At 54.3% G+C, this 21,614-nt stretch overlaps 1 protein-coding gene across 6 annotated transcripts in view; it reads left to right on the forward strand.

The window, feature by feature from the left end:
• The window catches only part of TNS1 (tensin 1), a 225,563-nt gene extending 214,003 nt beyond the window's left edge, over positions 1-11,560 (forward strand). For all 6 annotated transcript variants that reach the window (XM_049614914.1, XM_049614915.1, XM_049614916.1 and 3 more), the window contains 6 exons: positions 199-276; positions 2,072-2,143; positions 2,370-2,538; positions 3,164-3,232; positions 3,700-3,732; positions 6,833-11,560. In XM_049614914.1, the coding sequence (XP_049470871.1) occupies positions 199-276; positions 2,072-2,143; positions 2,370-2,538; positions 3,164-3,232; positions 3,700-3,732; positions 6,833-6,977 (566 nt within the window). In that variant the 3' untranslated portion in view covers positions 6,978-11,560. The remainder of the gene's footprint in view (positions 1-198; positions 277-2,071; positions 2,144-2,369; positions 2,539-3,163; positions 3,233-3,699; positions 3,733-6,832) is intronic.
• Positions 11,561-21,614: the final 10,054 nt, after the last annotated feature.

The following is a 21,614-nucleotide window of genomic DNA, read 5'->3' on the forward strand; positions in this document are numbered from 1 at the left end:
TAGAGCGAGCTGCTGGAACCTTCTCCCTTAGATATTGCTAACAAGGAGGGAGTGGATGTTCAGCTTCATTGTGGGATGAGGGAGAGGTGGGTAATAAAGAAGCTGAAGATGACGGATAGTGGGCTGGGTGGTTGGGCTCCTCGGTGCCCGGGCCTGCTCCCAGTGGCACTGCTCCTGACATGCTGTCTCCCCCTGCAGGGTCTCTCTCTGCCCTGGTCTACCAGCATTCCATCATCCCACTGGCTCTGCCCTGTAAGCTGGTCATTCCAAACCGAGGTAGGAACGTGAGACTCCTTGCTCTCCAAGTACATCTTTGAGCTGGGCTGCTGTTTGTGTCTGCTCTGCCAGCCGCTCCAGAACATGGGCCAGCATTGAGGACCTGGGTCATTTTGCCAATCTAGGGAAATTCAAAGCTACTCTCCTTTTTTTTTTTTTTTTTTTTAAATCTCCTATTAAAAAAAGAAGGAAAAGTTCTTAAAAAAAAACTTAACTCCAGGAACACACATAATTGACTTTCCAGATTGTTCTGGAAAATTCTCCCGTGCCTTTAAGAAATTTTTTTGTGAATCCTCAGAATAAGCCCAGGGGGGAGGCACTAGAGGTAGGAGTCAGTTATGGGGAGGACTGTGTCTGGAGGATGAGATGGGCATTGGTGGGCAGGGCTGAAGGAAGGGGGAGGGGAAGGCAGATTTAGGTCATGGGGGTGCCCACGTGTTGGAAGTTGGTGTGAATAAAGAGCAGGGAGCACACGCAGAGGAAGAGTAACTAGGTTCCTCATGGCGTGGGAAGAAAACAGGGCCAAGACGTCCTTGGAGTTTTAGTCTGCTTGGCTGACAGGGTGTTCTCTGACTGAGGGGACATAGAGCTGATGGGAAGAGCAAGGCCTCTTGACTGTGGGAAGTACAAATGGAACCCACGAGCCTCAGGACATATAGGACATTGAGTGAGACACCAGGCCCAGCTTCTCTCAGAGAAGAGCTCCAGCTTTGGAGGCTGGCGGATGAACACCCAAGACTCGTCACCGCACAGGCTTCTGTTGCCCAGCCCCGTGAATCAGGGCCCACCCGAGGGAAATTATGCTCAGCCCTGACCTTGAGGTCTAGGAACTGGAAACTGGGTACCTGGTCCCCATCCTCTCTGTTTAGCAATAGGGTATTCAGAAGTGTCTCTGGGACTTTCTTCCGGTTTCTCTTGGAGCTCTTGGGGTTGTGCCCATACACAAAACCCCTAATATTATTTCACAATTTCTGTGAATCCAACTCATTTCATTGAATTGCTACTAATAATTGGCCGACATTATTAATTTAAAAGTTCAAGTACAACTTAAGTAGCATTATTAAGCACAAAGTTGAGACACTAACTAAATTATAGTTCTACGAAATTTATGAAAGTAGTTTAGCAATTACAAAACTGTTTGACGTTTACATTATATAAACCAGTGCTTCTCAAAGTATGGTTCCCAGACCAGTGGCATCGGCACCCTGAGAACTTGTTAAAAATGCAGATATTCTCAAGCCCTCCAGTGGGGCTCAGCAACCTGTGTTTTAATCAGCCTGCACTCCAAAGCCTGAGAAACACTGGTACAGACAATACTCCGTTCTTAGTAATATCGAAATCACGACTGCGCTGTATTAGTGCTTTAGTGAATTGGGACATTTATCGATCTACACAAAGACACATCAATGCAAAATGACAACAGAGATGTCAGTTGCCACTTGAGGTCCTGCTTTATGCCAAGCACTGGGCTAACACTGTATATGGAACATCTCAAAAACCCAGCACAATGGGACTGTCATCACAATCTCCATTTTATAGGTACTTGGCAGGTGCTGGGGTGAGGGTCTGCACCCCACACTGTTGGATTCCAGAGCTCTCAACCCATGTGCTAACTATCGACAGTCCTCACTGAATGTTCAGACTGGACACACACATGCCTATTGCCAGGGACTGTTACGAAAAGCGGTATCCATTGCACAAAGTATTTGCAGAGCTTGCCTGAGGCCCAGCCGAACTTGTGCTTCTTTCCAGCTCTAGAGTTTTAATTACCAGCTGAATTAAATTTTTGTCTCAGACCCCACAGATGAATCGAAAGATAGCTCAGGCCCTGCCAACTCAACCACTGACCTGCTGAAGCAAGGGGCAGGTAAGTGGCCACCCCAGACAGGATGCCCGCCCAGCCCTTTCCTTCTGCCTGCCCTGTCCCATCCTGCAGACCCAGCTATCTCTGGGCAGTCCGTGATTCTCTGTGCGGATGCCTTGGCCTGAGGCTGGCCTAACATTCATCTACTCCTCCCCCGAAGAGCTGAGCTGGGAGGTAATCCCCACCCACTCCACTCCCTGTGACTTCTCTTTGGGTGGGTTTATTCCAGCCTGCAACGTGCTCTTCGTCAACTCCGTGGACATGGAATCACTCACTGGGCCACAGGCCATCTCCAAAGCCACTTCTGAGACTCTGGCTGCTGACCCCACACCAGCTGCCACCATCGTTCACTTCAAAGTTTCTGCCCAGGGAATCACACTGACTGACAACCAGAGAAAGTAAGACTCTTCTACTTGCTTCCGTACTGGGCTCTCCCCCCTGTGCCCCATCTGTCAATCTACTTACCCACCCACTTACCATTTGTACCTTGTACTCATCTGTCCACCTGTCCACCCGTCCACCTACCAACCTGTGCCTCCATCTGTCCACCTGTCATCCACCCACCTGTCCAGTCTTCCACCCACCCACCAATCCATCCACCCATCCATCCATCCATCCATCCATCCATCCATCCATCCATCTTCCCTCCTACAAATATGCCTGCATAGGGTATACAGCCAGAAACACAACTCATGAAAGTGCCTGATTTCTAGAGCAGAGCCTTTGCTCTTGTACTCTTCCTCCAGCTTCTTTCCTTCCTCTGTCACATCCCCTCATTGATCATTCTTCAGTACCAGTTTCTTCCTTCTTTTCCTAGTCACTAGCATTGGGGACATGCTTCAGTGACACATTTATGTCCCTGTGCATTGCTAAGATGAGCAGCCCAGGCCACCTTGCTCATAAGGGAGAGGCTGGGTTAACCCATGACAGCTGCAGAGGGTAGCCTGACGCCTGCAAGTGGAAAGTGGCAAAGGGTGGTCACGTGGATACTCATTCTCTGTGTATCTGGTATCTGTGCCACAGGCTCTTCTTCAGACGACACTACCCCCTCAACACTGTCACCTTCTGTGACCTGGATCCACAGGAGAGAAAGTAAGTCTCTTGTAGTCGCCTTCTCTTGCACCCATCTTCACAGCACTGAAGTCTGTGTGGGGGCATGTGTGGGCGTGGGTGTGCGTGTGGGTGTGTATTCACAGTTCAACTGGAAGACCCGCCTGTGTCTGTGAGACTGTCAGTAATTGCATTGGGTACTTTTTTGAGTTTTTCCCACCACAAATTTGGAGCCCCTCCCAGGGACTCAAATGCTTGCTTCCATGCCCCGTGCCATATCCTTGACCTTGAATCTGCTTCTCCTCTTCACACTCGGGAGAGCTCTTTGGGAGGCAGGCCACAGTGTTCTCTCCACCCTGAATGCCTCCCCCCGCGTGGTCTTTGGAGGCTCCCACCCCCCTGGAACGGGGTTTCCCTTGCTTTCCCCCTGCAGGTCTGGGCATGCACAGGGCTGCGTTCTCGGGGGAGGAGTTGTGGTGGTTTACACTGTGGTATCTTTGTCTCCACAGGTGGATGAAGACAGAAGGAGGTGCCCCTGCTAAGTAAGTGTGGCTTCTCCCCCGACGCCAGCTGGCTGCTCCCTGGGCCGGGGGGGTGGGGGGTTGGTGGTTAGAATCTGGGACCAGGGGTAGGCAAAGGGCAACAAAGCCCTTTGTGCTCAGGTTACTCAGCTTTGGAGAAAAGCTTGGCCAGGCAGCCAGGTCTTTTGCCTTCTCTTGCCTCAAGGCCAGAGGCCCAGCCTCCAGTCTCCTCACCTTCCCTCTCCCAGGACCAGACCAGCAGAGAGAGATCTGAGAAAGTGGACAGAAAGCTGGGAGTTCTATTGGAGGCAGTGGTCATGGGGCAAGGCTTGTTTAAATGATCTTTCTGCCCCAGTCCTGGCTTCCTTGATTCCTACTCTTGCTCTTTTGGTGGGTTTCTGTGGATCCTGTGGCTGGGCCTCACCTCTTCATCAGAAGTTGGGAGCCCAGAAAGTCCACATTTCTTCTGGGATGGACCTAGGACCTTTTGGCTGATTCTTCCACCCCTTCAGCATTTCCCACGTGTCTGCAGGGCACTCGGCCCCAGGATAATTCAGACGGACCAGGAGGCTGACTCTGCCCTCAGGAGGCCTGATATTGGCCCAGTGGATAAGACAAGTGCATAAACAGCCCTGACGTGCTGGAGTGGTTTTCAAACCGTGTTCCCAGGAACCCTAGGGTCTTCCGGTTGCAACTGAGCCATTATGAAGGAAGGAGAAACCCTGGCCTGAGAGGCAGTTATTGACCAGTATGGATCAGGGTTTTCTCAGTTTCACAAAACCTAAACAGGGTATAGCAATAATCTGAGTACTGAAGCTGGCCTATGGTCTGCAATTCCACATTTGACTTTGTATGGTTCATGCAAGCAGCCCCAATTTTTCTCCCTCATTGACTTTATAATAGGTAAATGTTTTGCTGTTGAATCGATACATTCATGGCCATAAATCCTGCTGTCACCTTCATGTATTTGGACTTCATGTAAGATTGCTTTAGAAAAGGAAAACTTTCCCTGTTAAAAGAAAATTAAAACTGCTGTTGTAGCGACACATGAAGGGTACCAAGCACGAAGAAGAGCACATCTAGGCAGGGAGAGATTTGGGAAGGTTTGGGGGAAGAACTAATACTTTCAAATGGGTCTTAAAAGACAGCACATTTTGCACAGGTAGAAATGGATGTGGGAGTAGGAGACAATTTCCAGGGGACAGGGAGGCAGGGCCACACCGATGGCAAGCTCCTGAGGGCAGGACTGCCTTCGTGGTATGGGAGGGGTGATAAATATTTGCCGAATGAAGAAATTCGAGGATGGAGGCAAGCAGGGGGAGAGTGAGGAGGAAGCACGGTGAGGCCCCCTGGGTCAGGAATGAATGGAGCTGAGCGTAGGCAGTCAGCACCGTAAACGCCCTTGGGAGCATCCAGAGGGGGATGCAAGGCACCTCTCCTTGACCGAGGTTACATAAAGAATTAGCTGAAAGGAGCACGCAGGTGTCCAGCCTTCTTGAAGCTTGCCTTGTACCTACTTCAGCCTTCTTTGAGTTCCCAGGGTTGTTGGGTCTCTCAGTCTCGGACCCCAGCCAGGCAGGCCAGAACTTGGTGTTTAAGGGAGCTCGTGCTCATTCAGCACTGGGCCCCACTGTGGGGAGATGGGTCAGGGACAGAAGTGGGCTGGTCCCAGGCCTGGAAGTCATTCTCTTCATTCCGGAGCTGGTTTTGTGCTGAGCTTCCTGCTGACACGGCCTTGCTGGGCCAGGCGGAGCCCCAGGGAGCCTGTCTCAGACGAAGGAGGGGTGCGCAAGGCGCCTCAGGCCCCACGTTTAAGGAGACACTTGTTCTCAGGTTCTTGCAAGTGCCTCTCCCTGCCTCGGGGCTGAGGTTTCCTGCCTGGATCCACTGCCCCAAGCAGAGAAAGGACTTGGCAGTTGTTGAACTGGCCCTGGGAGCCACGGAGCTGAAGTAAACAGTAGGGCCGGGCAGGCGGGCCGTGTTTAGGCTGGTGAGGTTGGCTGGCTCTCCACCCCGGCAGAACCAGGCAGCCGGGGGTTGGCTCGCTGTCATGCGGCAGCTTGGAGCTGCTCCCTCTGTCCGCCCTTACTGCCTTCCACCGCACCAAGGAGACTGAGCCAGCCTGGAAAGGGGGTCCTGGGGATTGGTCCGTGGACCCAGGCTACCCCTTCACTTGGGCAGGCCATTACCCCGGACTCTGGTCCAGCTGTTCCCAGACCCTGAAACAGAGTTGGGGAGAGCAAAGCTGTAGGACGCCCAGTGTGTGTGTGTGTGTGTGTGTGTGTGTGTGTGTGTACGTGTGTGTGTGTGTACATACGTGTGGTCGGTGGCAAGCAGGACCCAACTTTGCTAATTTTAGCTGTTGTGGTCCAGTCCTGGGGAGAGGGGTTTCCATCGGAATCTCCAGCTGTCCCGATTTCCCCATCTCGCTCTAATTAGCAACGTGCCGACTGGGAGGGGACCTGGGCTCACATTCTGTTCTCTGCTCATATTTTTAACTCTGTTTTGCACAGAGAATGCCAGGTCATTCCAGCCCTGGTGCAGGGAGTGGGGGGTAGGGAGGAACAGGTGTGGGGTCCTCTGTCCCCTCCCGTTCTCTGGAGCCCAGGAGAAGTGTGTGTGTGTGGGGGGGTGGTGGTGACCCCTTGTCCTTTTGTCTCCCTGACCCTCTCCTGGTGTCTGAGGCCAAGTGCTTTGACAGGCAGACAGCGTTTTATTCATGTGCTTCTGTGTTGCGTGAACAGTCAGGGAGGGGCCGGGCTGGGAAGGACCGAGAGAAGCTCGCCTAGGAATGTCCCCATTTTATTTTCGGTCTCCTCCCTGCCTTTTAGTGTCCAGTCTTGTCGTTTGTCTCCAGCTCCGCCTCCCCCTGCCTCTCAAAGGGGAATCTCTGTCTACCTAAAACCAATGACCCTGTTATCTCCAGGACCTGGCTTTGGGTGCGGGGTGGAAGGGAGAGAGGAACCCTCTCTCCTGTGCCCTGTGCCCCAGTCCTCATGTGCTGGGAGAGGCGGGAAGAGTGGCGAGAGACTTGAACCTGAGGAGAGCTCGCTCACGGGGGCAGCTCTCCAAGGCCTGGGGTCCGCTTCACGCCCGTCATCCCCTTCTCCTGCCCCTGCAGGCTCTTCGGCTTCGTGGCCCGGAAGCAGGGCAGCACCACCGACAACGCCTGCCACCTCTTCGCTGAGCTTGACCCCAACCAGCCCGCCTCCGCCATCGTCAACTTTGTCTCCAAGGTCATGCTGAGTGCAGGCCAGAAGAGATGAACGCCACCCCTCGCCCGGGGCCATGGCAGTGGGGACGGGGCATGTGGGGCGGGGACTCATGAATCCCGACCACCCTTGAATCCAGAAGGAGGACTTTGGGCCAGTTTTGGAGAAGGAGAGAAGAAAGTGCAACGTGGGGAGGGGGAAGTGAATTGCAGAGGGGAAGGGGGGGAGAGAGAGAGAGCTAGAGAAAGAAAAAGATGGGGGAGGATAACTCGGATTCCCCTGGGTGGATGGATACCGCAGAGCCCCCAAAGCCTCCACCGCTAACCAGGTCCACCTGACCCCCCTCCCCCTTCCAAGAGGCTCCTCAGAGGAGACAGACAGACCAACTCCTTGAGGATCTATATTTTGGAAGTAAATGGAAAAGCTGTCTCCCTAACCCGACCGCTTTGCAAGGAGAAATCAAATTGAGAGAATCCTTTTCTGGCCACCTCTGGGGTAGATTGGCAAACCAAAAAGAGCCAGCATGGGCACCAAGTGGCAGAACTTTTGCCTGTGAGAGTACCGTAGACCTGAGGTCCCTGAGGTCTCTGGACTCTGCCTCCGATGTACAGTCTGTGTGGGTGTCTGTATGGGGTATATACTGTGTCCACACCCACATCTTCACGTATTGATTTCCATGTGCCTCTCAGCCAGAGTTATAAATATATAGACTTTTGCGTGCCCCGTGTATTTGCACATGCATGTGCATACTGTCCAAAGAAGGTGAGAGTTGGGCGCGACAGGGCAGCAGGAGTATCCAAGATCATGGGATCGCAGACTCTCTCTCGGTCTCCACGCTTGCTCTCTAGCGGCCCTGGGTGCTGCCAGCACCTTCCCAGCAAAGACCCCCGCAGGAGTGGGGCTGGCCGCCCTGCAGCCTTAGCCCTGATCTGCCCCCACAGGGAGGCTGGACACTTGGTTCGGGAGGTGCAGACGTACGTGTGCATAGTCTTGGGGAGGAGATCCCTCAAGAGGGTTGCCGGTTGAGCTCTGGGGGTCTTCTCAGAGGCGTGTGGCCCAGCAGCAGGTATGGGCAGGTGGCTCCGGCCAGCTCTGAGCCCTCAGCCCATTCTTGGGTTTTGTGCCCCAGACCAGCCTTTCTTCAGAATTGCTTATCTGTTTGATGCCTTTTTGGGTGTCGGGGATCAAGCCTTCCTGCCCTGGTTTGTCCTTCAGGGTCTCTATGTTGGAGCTCGTCCTGGGGAACCTGCTCCGTGAGGCCCCGGGGGAGACACCCGATGGCCTTTCGTCCCCCCCTCTGCAGGTGATTCTGGGTCTGATTTTTACTGGGCTGCCCGGGCTGTCCTTGGCAGAGCTCCTGGGGCCACTTCCTGTGCATCTACATGGCCTACCTACAATGCCAAAGCCTCGCTGTTCCCCATCCTGCCATGGTTTCCCCAGCAGAGCCAAGCTGCCCGTGGAGCAGAGGGGCAAGGGAATGCATTTAGGTCAGAGGGCTGAGAGTCCATCTGGGCAATTCGAACCCCCCAGACCACCACCCAAGCACTCTAAGCCAGAGTAGAAAATTCACCGGGATTCCATTATTGAATGGCTTCTTAAGCCTATGGGGTTCCCTAGAGAGAGGCATTGTACTGATATATAAATATATATAATATATATGTGAGACATACTGACAGAATCTGTAAGCTAATAAAATATAAGAAAAGGTTAAAAAAAAGAATAGGTAAATTGACAAGAAGTATTTATTGTTTTCCCATATTGCTTTATTGCCTTCCCGGGCATAAACCAATTCCCGTCCCTTTTTTATGTATAAGTGAGGTCTGAACTGTAGGGGGCCTTTATCCTTGGAGCCATCAGGGGTCTCCTGGCCCTACTGTTGGCCTTCCCTAGACTCCGTCTGGGGCTCAGTGAGAAGGGGGTGCACACGTCCATTCCCTTCACCCCCTTGTTTTCTGGCAAGCCCGGGGCACAGCAGTCAGCTCCCAGAGATGAGGGGAGCTGCCCCCCTCACTGTGGGCCTGAACAAGTGGATGAGCCTGCGGGGGACAAGGGTGTGTGTGGCAGATGTGGGTGACAGGTGTGTCTTTTGCATTTTTTCTCCTCCAAGAAGCTGTACCTGTGTGGACGTTCTGTTTCAGGGAGTTGGAGAGTGTCTGAAGGTAGGGAGCAGGCCCTCGCTTCCTAAAGAATACAACCTTGCACTTGGTGGCCAAGGTTCCTCCCAAGTGCTCTTCCTTCTGAGGCATTCAAGCCAGATACCCAGATCTCCCCCCTCCTCATTCCCTACATACCCCAACTCTCTTCCCAGATAGGAGATATCCCTTGCCCACTTCCTTTGTAAATATCTCAATCTCCTGCTGGCCCTGGCCCTGGGACTCTCCCCTCCTGGCCTGGATGTCCTCTCTCCGCTTGAGGCCAGGTGGAGTGTAGACCCTTCGGCAGCCAGCCCCGGGCCGTCACACGTGCATTCCCACTGCCCACCAGCAGCTCCCACCTCCCAGGCATGGCCAGCCCGCCCCGCTCAGGCCTGAGCCTAGTGTGACCCTGGGAAGGACCGGGCAGCCTGGGAAGCTGATCAGCTCACTCCCTCACGTCCCTCTGGAAGGAGTGGGTTTCCAGAAGAATGATAGGAAAGGGTACCCCCGTCTCCAGGCAGCCCTACCTTTGGGTCAGACACTGGTTGGGAGCACACTGTGGCTCTCCCATGTCTCACAGGTTAGGTCTCTGTACCCATGCGTGCACGCACACACACACACACACACACACACACACACACCCCACACCCCACAGCGCTGCGGTATATTCTTGCCAAAGATTTCCTTTAAGAGAAAGCACTTTTAATAATTATTGTTATTATTGTGTGAATGTCTATCCTTTCCTCTCCTCCTTCCCCCTCAACCCTTTTTGCTGTTATTGTTGAATCTGTGTGCCAGCCAGGAGAATGCTGTCTGGTCTTGAAACAGGCTGGCAGGGCAAGGGTCTGGGGGAAGTTGGCAAGGAAGAACGGGAGAGGCGGCGAAACAGTGACACAGACGCCAGGCTGGCTCAGGCCCCGCCCCCCCGCTCCAGCCAGGCGTCTGAAGCCGGCCTGGGGCCTGGGGCTGGCCTGCACGGTGTCTGGAGGGAAGAGGGCAGGGAGTTGACATCTGTCCGATTCAGGGAGAGGTCCAGGTGGCTCCCCACCCGTGGAACAGGAGGACAGGGCAGGGCATGGGAACAATGGAGAGGTGACCCCAGAGGGGAAATAGGAAGGAAGTGAGCTGTCTGGTCAACCTCCAGGGGTGACTGCAATGCTCCTGCCCTGCAGTCTTGGCACCCTGGTCCCCTTATCTAGCCAGGTGTTTGGGGGCCAATACACTGTGTCCTAGGCTAGGGAAGGGCCTTTTGACCCCTATCTTTGTCGGAGTCTCTCCCTAGCAACTCTAAAAACATGTGGATTCCTTCTCCCGTGGGTTTCGAGGACTCCCTGGGTGTGTCAGAGGCTGGCAGGATAGGGGTGGCGGGGCCTGGTGGCCGTGTGATCTGTAGGAGGCAGCAGCCAGCTGGACAAGCGTGATCCTTATAAAGGGCACTCAGGAGGGGGGGTACTCTGATGCGCCACAGCCGAGGTCAGGGAGGCTCCCCCGCCATCCAGGGGGTGTGGAGGTGTCTATAAGCAGAACAGGGATAGGCCTGGGGCATTTGCTCACCGTCCCTGCCTCCTGGCTCTCCCTCGCTTCTTCGGACTGTCTCAACTTCAGGATTGGGGGAGGTCAAGTGGGTCCATGCCCCATCCAAGGGCTGCCTCCCGCCCCTACATCTCCCCACACTTGGGTTCCTTGGAGAGGTTGGGGGCAGAGTCCCAGAGCCACTCTTCACCCAGGCCCAGGCCCCAGGGTCCTGAGACTGGAGCTCCTGGCTGGTGTTACACGGGGCGGGTGCATACACGTGCGTGTGCAAGTGTGGGTGTATATGTGTACATATTTTGCTGGTCTCTAGGGAACACGGGGTTAGGGTCAAAGGCAGCGAATGAGCTATGGGATGTCAAGGTCAGTATCACCCAGCAGTGAAAGGAATCAGGAGGGCCCCAATCGCTAGATTATCAGTATTGTTGGTGAGGATTGGCTACACGGGGTGCTCCCTCCCGACTCCTCTGTCCTCAGACGCCCAGCATGTTTGAGGACTTCCGTTTATGTCCCACACCTGGGCTCTTCTCAGCAGCGAGGTAATTGCAGAGGAATGTCCCCAGTTTGTTTTCTAATCAGTGTTAAACAGTTTGAGACTCTCCTGTGTGTCCATGTTCGGTTTGTGCGTGAGACTGAGCACATGTGTGTGTGTGCACGCCATGTTTCCCCATTTTCTCTCTTCCCGCCGACACGCCATTCGAAACAAATGTAAGAAATTCCTTGCCACCCCCTCCCCGCCTCCCAGGCCCTCTGCAGGAGAAACAATAACTTGGCATCCTCCCCGTCCCCTGGCTGTGTATTTATATAGATGGAAATATCCTTTCTATTTTGTATCATCGTGCCTATAACCTCCGCCACCTTGTATAAACCCTGACCTGTGCTCCTTGCCCTGGATATGAATGTATTTTACACCAATGCTGGCCCACTCCTGTACAGCTGCTTTGTTTCTTTGCGACCCATTGTATGGCTTTATAAATGGTAAAGCGAAAGAAAAAGTCTGTGCCTTTATCTAACTGTGTTTTTCGGGAAGGGGTCTGCTGCGTCTTGGTGAGCATGAAGGGGGCCTCACCCAGGCTCCGGGTATGGGGTGGGCTTCAGGGATGCCTCTGGCATACGGCTCACCTGTAATTCTCCCAGCAGCGTGCCCATCATCTAGGTCTTGGTTCTGATTGCCACTGAGTTTTTCATCTGGGTTCTTTCAGTTAGGAGAGAAACTCAAACTGTTTTTTTGTAATTTTTTAACGTTTATTCATTTTTGATAGATGGAGAGAGACAGAGCAAGAGTGGGGCAGGGGCAGACAGAGAGGGAGACACAGAATTCAAAGCAGGCTCCAGGCTCTGAGCTGTCAGCACAGAGCCCGGACGCGGGGCTCGAACTCATGAACGGTGAGATCACGACCTGAGCCGAAGTTGGACGCTTAACCCACGGAGCCACCCAGGCGCCCCTCAAACTGGTTTAAGGAAAAAAAAAAAAAAGAATGTATTGGTCCACGTGACCAAGAAGTGAGGCACCACTGGTCCAGCAGCTCGAATGGTGGAATGGGGAATTCAGCTCCATCACTTGGTTCTGAGTTGGCTTAATTTTTGGACAGCCTCTATTCCTGGGGTGGCCCCACGGATGCTCCAGGATACGGCCACTCGGTGCTACCAGTTTGCAACCTTCCAGTGCAGCAGCCCCTGTAGAGAGCTCTTTTCTCCCAATATTTCAAGCAAGTATTAGATGCTGGGATGAATGCTCTTAGGCTCTGATAGACCCTGCTTGGGTCATAATGACTAACTCCGAACCAACCAGTTTATCTGGAGCTGGTTCACAGGACTGCTTCTGGAACATTCTGGTCCACGGGGACAGCAGGGAGGTGTCGTGACGTCAAAGTGACAAGGAGAGCAAGGCTGTGAGAGGTCATGTAGCTTCTGACAGGCAGATCACGTAGCAAACCTGCTAAGTGCCAGAGACGACATTGAGCACATATGCGTATTTTCTCATGCACCTGCACCCAGTGAGATAAGGGCCGTCCTTGTCCTCAGTTTACAGAGAAAGAAACCGAGCTTCAAAAACGTTGAGAGATTGCACAAAATCACAAAGCTGATAATTGGCGGAGCTGGGCTGTGAACCCTGAAGCGTCCATGCGTTTCTTAGCTCGCATCTCTCTTCCTCTGCTGTTGGGGTTTTGTTGAGGAGGGAAAGACAGACTCTGATGAGTGATGGGCAGGCAGGAGACCAAACTGCTGGCATCGGTCCGACGGGGAGCTCGGGAGGCTGGGTGGTCTGGCTGGCTTCCCACGGAGGGGACCAGGGCTCCACATGTGTGAGCAGGGAGGGCACCCTCCGATGCCACCCCGCTCTGGAGGGATGTGGATACTTTAGGCTGGGCCTGGGGCAGGGGATGAGAGAGACAGAGGAGAGGGACAGGCTGAGGCTGCCTGGCTTTGAGGGGACCAAACAGGGGGGCAGGGTGGGGGCCGGCCCTGGGGAGGAGGAACTGGACTGGGGCTGCAGCAGGAGGGTCTGGGGTAGGGAGGTGAGCGCTCCTCATACCCCTTATTACACTGACGACTCTTCATTCCTTATGCGAGTGTGGCCCCTGCACTGTCAGCATCGGCATCACCCGGGAGCTTATTAGAAAGGCAGAACCTCGGTCACCACCCCAGACCTGCAGATCAGAATCTGCATGCTAACAAGACCCTCAAGAAATCCGCACATGCACCAAAGTCTGAGCAGCCCAGCCGAGTGTCACACAGCTGGGACTCAAACCCAGGGGCCGAGATGCTCCGTGCACGGCTTGCCTCAGCACCACCCGAGCCGTTAGGATGGTGACCGCTCTTGTCTGGGTCTCTGGTGGAGACCAGCGGTCCTAGGCGTCACCTCACAGTCCCGTCCTGCTGACCGGAGTGTGGAGTCTCTGCAGCCCGGCGCTGGCCAGGGCTAGGAAGGGGCGGCGCCCGGGCCTGGAACTCAGTACCCTGGTTGTTCCAGGTGTTCTGAGCGTTGGCAGAGTCCAGCCGTGGAAGAGGCAGGAACATCAGCGGAAGGGCAGGAGGGGCAGAGGGATGGGGTTGGGGGCCAGAGAAGAGGAGTCTCTCACTTGGCCTCAAACTTGGCTGAAAAGTCCCGAAGCCTGGGTCACACCCTGAGATCCCAAGTGAATCTGTCTGAGGTCCAGCGGGGGCACTGGAATTTTTCACCTCTCTCCAGAACCACTGTGGAAGACCTTTCTTCGTGCGGAATCCTCTGTGGCAGGTGTGTGTGCCCACGGGCAGAAAGACAGACAGAGGCACCTGCCCTGGAGAACGGCCCAGAGGAGGGCCAGAGTAGGAAGAAGTCCTCTCTGGATTGGCTTGGATGTCCCCATGGCCCCCTTCCCCATGTGCCCCCTTGTCCCCTTGGGAGCTGAGCCCAAATGTCCCTCCTCCTGCCCCAGCCCCCAACCAGCCTGAGGCAGAACTCGTTGAAGGAGAAGCTGTCTTAGTCTCTCCGGGGCCATGCCCAGGCCCTCTGGATGTGAGTGGGAAGGGAAGGGCCTGGGAAATCCGGTCCAGCGGCTCTGAAATGTCTCCTCATGGGCATAAAATTCTGCCTTCCTCTTTTAAAGAGCTGGATTGTCCTCATTCGTTGGCGAAAATGACTATTCGTCTCAGGAGTTTCTAAGCAACTCAAAGTATGGAAAGGATCTAGCTGGTTCTAAACAACGGACAGTAGGTGTGGGACCAAATGCACCTGTGTGTGGGGGTGGGGTGGGGTGCATGCACACACCCACATACACGCACACACACACACACAGAAACCTAGCCTGTTGGGCTGCACAGTGTCTCCTTTGTGACCTCCTTCCCGCCCACCTTCTGGTGTGGAGACTCCGTCCCAGGGGTATCAGGCCAGCAAGGGGGCAGGGCTGCTCCCACAGCGAGCTGACCCCTGGCTGTGCTAATCAGCAGAGTGGCACAGTCAGAGGACAGGGACAGCACCCATACCCCCCTGAGTTCCACAGGTCAGGCCAGGGGCCCGGTGCACAGTGGACGCAGGACGTGGGCAAGCAGGAGTGGGTGGAAAGGGCCAGTGGGCTGCAGCCTCGAGGAGCCTCGAGGAGCCTCGGGACTGGCACAGCTTGGCTTGGAGCAGTGGAGACACGGGGAGGCCGGGATGCTGGCTGGCTGTGTCCTGTGGCCTCCCGGGGACAAGGGAGCCCGCACCGTCACAGGTGGGGGCTGCTGGGAGCCCAGAAGGGGGAGGAGCTACTGGCAAGTGTGCTCTGGGACCAGTGAGCTCCCGTCTCTGCAAGTGCTGGAGTGTGGACTGCCTCCATCCCGGATGTGGCCGCGGGCACAGCCTAGGAAAGGCCTCTCTTCCAGCCCGATCTGGGCATCTGGGAAGACCAGGCCAGGCCTTGGGACTAGAGATGAGCCTCGTCCAGTGTAACCTGTTAAGGGAGCGCGGGTCTCCGAAGCAGGCATGGCTGGGCGTGGTTCTGGTTTTGCTAGGACTTCGGGAAAGTTTTTTTTCCCTCTCTGGGCCCCAGTTTCCTCATCTGTAAAATGGGAGAGCGCCTACCCCGAGGGGCGGGTGTGCAGATGAACTAGAGTCTGCTGCCAGGCTGTAGGGCCTTAAGGAATATGCATCTGCGTTCCTCTTCCTGTGCCTCTGGCCTCCTCCACACCATTCCTCAGGCCTCGGGAGACGCTTGGCTGCAGAAAGGACTCGTAGCTGAGAGCCTCCCCAACGATATTGATCTAGCTGGCTCCTGACTCCAGACCACATGCCTGCGGCGGGGGTGGTACGGCCGCCTCCACGTCTCTGGCTTTTATGGGGTTTAAAGATCATCTCTGGCCATCGAGACACGATGTCCGGGCTCTGGACCCCTCCTCTCAGCCCCCGTTCCATTCCCTGACTCCTGGGTTGGTCCTGAAAAACCAGGGGGTGCTTGCAAGGTCATCGGCCCCTGGCCTCCCCCAGCCTCGTATCCTGCATGAGTAGAATCTGACCTGGAGCACCATCACCCCTCCCTCAGGGGACTCGGGCTGGTTGGGGACATCAGGAGCAGAGCTGCATGGGGCAGGGGTCCTCGAGGAAGGCAGGAGACCACCAGGGAGAGAAGGAGAAAATCTCCCAGACATGGAGCTCTAGAGCTGGTGGAGACCTCAGGGTAAGTCAATCAGTCAATGAATTCACCAGATATTTATTGACTACCTACTATGTGCAGGCATTGTGCTTGGCATTGAGCAATACTGGTGTGTTTGCTTCTCTTGCAGCACCTGGGTCTAATGACAGCACGGAAGGGAGAGTGGGGGGAACATAAAGAAGCAGCTAATATATAATTACAGTGTGACAAGTGCCCCAGAGGACAGGCACATCATGCAGTAAGAGTTTGTGAACAGATTCTGATGGTCTGGGGAGAGCACAGAAGGGGTCCTCCAGGAAGTGACGTTAGGGTCCACAGAGTGAGCAGGAGTCGATTGGGTAAAAAGGAGAGAAAAGATATTTCAGGCAGAGGGAACAGCACATGCCATGGTCCAGGGGCAGGAGGGACATAGTCTGCCCGAACCTCACGTGCCTCCTCTGGGCAGCGTGTTTTGCAGTTTTAATTTCATATTCAGTGGAAGGCCAGATAGAAAAGGGGTTAAGCGCACAGGCTGTGGTGTCACGGTTCAGATTCTGCTTCATTCCTACTAGCTGTGTGACCCTGAGCACGTGGCTTGACCTCGCTATGCCTCTGTTTCCACATCTGCCAGGGCGGGATGATAGTGGTGTTATCCGACTTCGGGGGTTGGTGTAGGAGTTGAGAGTCTCCACCTGTACAAACATTTTAGGACAGCACTCGGCAAACAGTAAATACTCAATAATGTCGGCTCTGTTTATTATCTACTTGATTCCCTCCCCGCTGCCCCCCTCACTAGACTATGAAGTCCTTAAGAGCAAGGACCCAGCTCTGTACCTGGAGCCCCGGCACAGTGTCAGGCATGTGGGAGGCCGTCTCCTCATGTTTGTGGAAAGAGTGAGGCAACTGCAAGGTCAGCGTAGCCCAAGGGAGCTGATGGGGGGTGGGGAGGGTCAGGAGGTTGGACTAGAAGAGGGTGGGTGAGTTTGGCAGGGCGCATTTGGTCACGTGAAGGGTTTGGTGTTTGTTGTAAGAACAGTAGACGGTTTTGAAAATTCTCCATCATGAGAGTGGTGGGAACAGATCAGCGTCTTGCAAAGATGACTGGGCTGTCTGTTCCAACATCTGTTGAATGCCAGTTATATGTTAGATAATATAGTCGATGTTATCTAACTTATTTATAAAACGACCCCAGGAAACACTAAAGCTTGGGAGATTAGTTTGCCCAAGATCTCAAAGCTGGAAAATGCTACAGAAATGGATTCAAGATCCCTTAGGACATTGACTCAGCTTCTATAACAGATTCCACATTACCAAACACTTAAATGTGCTAGGAGTCCCCCCCACCCCACCCCGAGGTAAAGGCTCCAACTCATACTGAAGCTCTACTGATGAAGTTGTCGAGGAAATACAGGTCCTTCAGTTTTGTTATACGTGGTCCAGAAAGGTGGCTCCAGCTCCTGCCATTGCAGCTGCATTCCAGTTAGTGGAAAGCAGAGACAGAGGAAGAGCAGATCATGTCCTTCTCTTTAAGGACACAGTCCATTGTTTGCATCGTATACATTGTTTCTGCTCAGATTGCCACCGCCCAGACCATCACCTGACCTCAAGGAGCTGCTGGGAGATATTACTTTGATGCTGTGCCACCAAGAGCCCAATGAGTTCTGGGGACTCATTAGTAAAGGAAGAAGAGGAGAGTGGGTGTTGGGCGTAGCCGCTGGTTTCTGGCTCACACTCCAGGGCCAGTGGGAAGGAGATCCCCTCTGTGGCTCCAGAAGCAGGAGGTGAGGGCCTACACTATGCCTCTTTCTGGGGCCACACTGGGCATGCTCAGTGGCTAGACTTGGAAAACAAACACTGATCCAATGCAGGGGCGGTGAAGTATGGTTAGAAGGATAACACAGAGTTGAGGGACAGGTGAGGAGTTTGGGGCTGGATGCATTGAGGGAAGTAGCCAAGGGACTTCCGGGTGGAAATGTTCACTGAGCACTTAGAAGTGAAGGGTCAAGTTCCTGAATTTACAGTGATATCATGTGGGGTAGCTGCACGGCTCAGTGGTCCTCTTTCCTGGGAAGGCCATGACATACGGGAGTGACCCCCAGTAGTCATGTCTGTGCATTGGGGTACCCTGACTGCTTCCTCCCAGTTATACAGCAGGCTGGTCCAGGGGCGAGTATGTGACTTAAGGTGGGGCAGTGCAAGCTCCTCCTTGAACCAGAGAAAGGAGAAAAGAAAGGGCCCGGGTCTGGGGTGGGTGACGATGAACTTCTAGACAGTACCTCCAGCGAGGTGACAAGATGCAAGAGGAGGACGGTCCTGCGTCTCAGTACAGAGGACAGGGACCAGGGCAGCAGGACAGAGGTCCCTGTGTCTCAGGTGTGGTTCAGAAACTGCAGAGAGCAGCCTCACTGGGGCCACGCAGCCCAGATGATGCCACGGCCCTACCTAAGGTTCAAGTACTGGGCGCCCCGAAGTTCCTCGCTACTTTAGCGGACAGGGTTATGTGATGGAGAAAATAATCTGAGTCGTGAAAATCTTGTCATGCATTTGTGGGGTGAGATTCATGCTGATCTAAAGGCATCGTAGAGAGAGGAGGGTCATGAGTGGGACCGGGGCACATGGGTGTGTGGGGAGGAAGCAGAGGAAGAGGGTCCTGTGAAGAGGACGGAGGTCTCAGAACGGGAGGAAGATCTCATGTGTTAGTAGGCAAAGGGGCGAGAGTTTCTAGGGAGAAATGGCTGATCAACAGTCCAGCCATCCCCCTTTGGATCAAGTCGCATGAGCCCTGGAAGTTCATTGAATTAGACCGTGAGGCCTTGTTTCTTCCTTTGGGGAAAGAGTGACCGCAGAGCGTGGGGGCACAGGGTTGAGCAAGTGGCTTAGCACGGTGTCTAACTCAAAAGGGCACAGGATAATCCCAGAACTGGTGACTCCATGAATGACCAGGAGGTGGAGAGAGACAGCAGGTGCGGGCAGCTCTTTCAAAAACCCTGACTGCTACCCACCGTAATTCACTTCTTGTCCTGGGCTTTGCTCTCTGCTCTCAGGTGGTCCACCTGCTTTCAGGTTGGCCTAGCTTCCACCTGCTTAGCACAGGGCAGAGGCCGGGAAAGGAGGTGATTTGTCCTGGAAATCCGAAGCCTCCTTGGGGTGGCCTTGCAGAAGGAGCTGACACCTAATCTCGATCTTTCCCGCAGCAGTATCAGCAGGTGTCAGCTGGGGAGGGAGAAGCCTTCTCTGAATGACGCTCCTTCAGAGGACTAGAACCAGCCGGACTCTATCCCAAGTGGAGATAAGGGAGGTGAAAATCAGGTGAGAGCCGGCTGCCTTTGTGTCTTGGCTTCGCATTACAGCCTCTCCCCGCACTTCTTCCTCTCCACTCCCTGCTCCCGGAGCGCTGATAACCCAAAGCCTGGATTGGTATTGAGGAGGCTGGCAGCAGGTGCACGAGGCGGACGCCAGAGCAGGGTGTCCGGGCTCTGCAGGGCCAGGCGGGAGGAGGTCCAGGGAGATGTTACGTCTCAAGTTTCCCCCTCAGGGCCCTCTCTCCCTTCCTTCTTTTCTCGTCCATCCCCTTCCTAGCTGCTCTTTCCCGCTGCCTTCCCGGTTCCCTTCGGTTCAGTCCCCCTCACTGCCCATCTCATTGCTCTTTCTCTGTCCCCCAGGGAGCCTCCCCTCGCCCCCTGCCCCTCAAGGGGGCGGGTAGACCGGCTGCAACTACCGGCTGTGGTCTTTCCCGGTGGATGGACCAGGGACCTCAGAAAACAGGAGGGGCCTAGGCATGCGTGGGGGACGAAGGGGGGCTCTGGAAGTCCAGAAGGGGCTGCGATTCTGTGATCTGAACTTTTCTCCTCCAGCCTTAGGGTCTGACCGTGGCCGGCTTCCCAGTGGAGTCCCTGGCCTAAGGCTCCCTCCAGCGGCCAATAGGGGTACTGCAGGCACTCTTGGCCGCGGTCACTGAGGCCTCAGGCTGAGCCAGCTTCCAAGGGCCTGAGAGGCCCAGTTAACTGAGAGCTGGAAGCTGAGAGTAGTTGGGCACTTAGACGCAGACTGTTTATTAAAAGCTCCAGGGCAGTGGCGGGGACATAGATCTGGAGGCCCCTGGAGGTTTCATCATTAATCACCCTTCCTGGCAGAACAGAACTGGTCTCGATCTTCTTTTTATTGATTTATTTATTAAAAATTTTTTTAAAAAATATTTATGTTTGACAGAGAGAGAGAGACAGCTCTGTGAGCAGGGGAGGAGCAGAGAGAGAGGGAGACACAGAATCCGAAGCAGGCTCCAGGCTGTCAGCACAGAGCCTGATGTGGGGCTCGAACTCACCGACTGAGATCATGACCTGAGTTGAAGTCGGACGCTTACCCGACTGAGCCACCCAGCTGCCCCTGAGCCATTCAGGTGCCCCCCAGATCTTCTTAAGGGCCTGCTTGGGGATGGGGCCCGAGGTCCTGCAGGTGGCCCGTGGTGGCAGGAACTGAGGCCCTGAGGCTACTGAGGCCACAGTGTGTAGCTCGGTGGAGGGGCACTGAACTAGCAGCCAGGAGATCTGGGTACACTGGGGCTGGCCAGGAGAATTCCCCTCTGAAATCTTTGTGTCCTTTTCTCTAACATGGGTCTCTGGGCCAGACGATGTCTCTGGGTACCTTATCACAGCCCTGCATGACCCGACTCTCTGGGTCTGCAAGGCTGGTCAGCCAATCGCCCTGCTGCCGGCCTGCTGTTCACCCTCGCCAAGCTGGCAGGCCGGGCCGGGTTCTCTCCTAGGTAAGCAATGAAGAGTTTGGTTCCACTTGTCCTTAGGAATGACCTGACACTCTGTAGCTTCTTTTCTGCTCACGCTTGTGCCTCGGCCTTCAGTGTGAGCAGGTTTCTGCAGGGTCCGGCTCCTACGGAGGTGGAAAACAGCTGCTTCCTGTTCTCAGGGCCCTGGGTCTAGGAACCAGGAATGCAGGTGCCTGCATTCCCTGGACTTGGTAATTCACTTCCCCCCTCTTCAAAGTCAGGGACCCCCCCCATGAGACTGAGTGTGAACATCCACCTTTCCCTCGAAGACTCCCAGGCCACCGGTCTCACCCACCTGTCCCAGGTCTTTATGAAAGAGAAGCTGAATCTGACAAAAAATAAAAATGAAGAAGTTGAATAGACCTCTTTCCCCCCCGAAAAGGAGTGATGGGGGCAACTTGGCAGAGGCAGGACTGAAGCTGATACCCCAGCTGAAAAACAAAGATGAGACAACAATTTCGACAACCTGCACGTGGAACAGGGAGGCAAAGCACATGGTGGGGTAAGGGGGGAGAGGGAGCCCGAAAGTCCTTCTGGTCTGCTCTGCTCCTGCCCAGCCCCCGATTCCAGGCCAGTTATTTGACCAGTCTGTGCTTCAGTTTCCTTGTTTGTAACACAGGACAGTAATGATAAAGCTACATACATATCAGTGGTCCTTTATGTAGGATGTCTAGTTTGATGTTGACATGGAATATTGGGAGGGAAGTTTATTTATTGACTGCCTGCAATGTGTGAGGTACATAGGATCTCATTTATAGTAAATTCAGCCAGGTGGCCATTATCGCCCCCATTTCACAGATAAACAAACCAAGGCTCAGAGAAGTGATAATTCAATTAAGAGCCGATCTAAGGATTTGAACTCACATCTGTCTGTTTCCAAAGACTTATCCAGGAAGGTATAGATGGGGTGGAGGCAGGAGCCTACTGAGGGTAGTGTCCGGAGAAGGCAGAAGTCCTTGTGAGACCAGAGAAGAACAAGACAGGAGAGATGGAGGTAGTGAGGGAAGCAGCTAGGGACAGGCCTAGAGAGAAGAGGGCTCAGGGCTCATGAGAGCTGGTGATCCCTCATTTCAATGTGTCCTTTGTAAGCAAGACAGCTGAGGTCAGAGAGGGGAAGGGACTTTCCGTAGGTCACTTGACCTCTTAGAGCATGGCT

Source organism: Panthera uncia (assembly GCF_023721935.1).
Source record: "Panthera uncia isolate 11264 chromosome C1 unlocalized genomic scaffold, Puncia_PCG_1.0 HiC_scaffold_3, whole genome shotgun sequence".
NCBI classification, from domain to species: domain Eukaryota; kingdom Metazoa; phylum Chordata; class Mammalia; order Carnivora; family Felidae; genus Panthera; species Panthera uncia.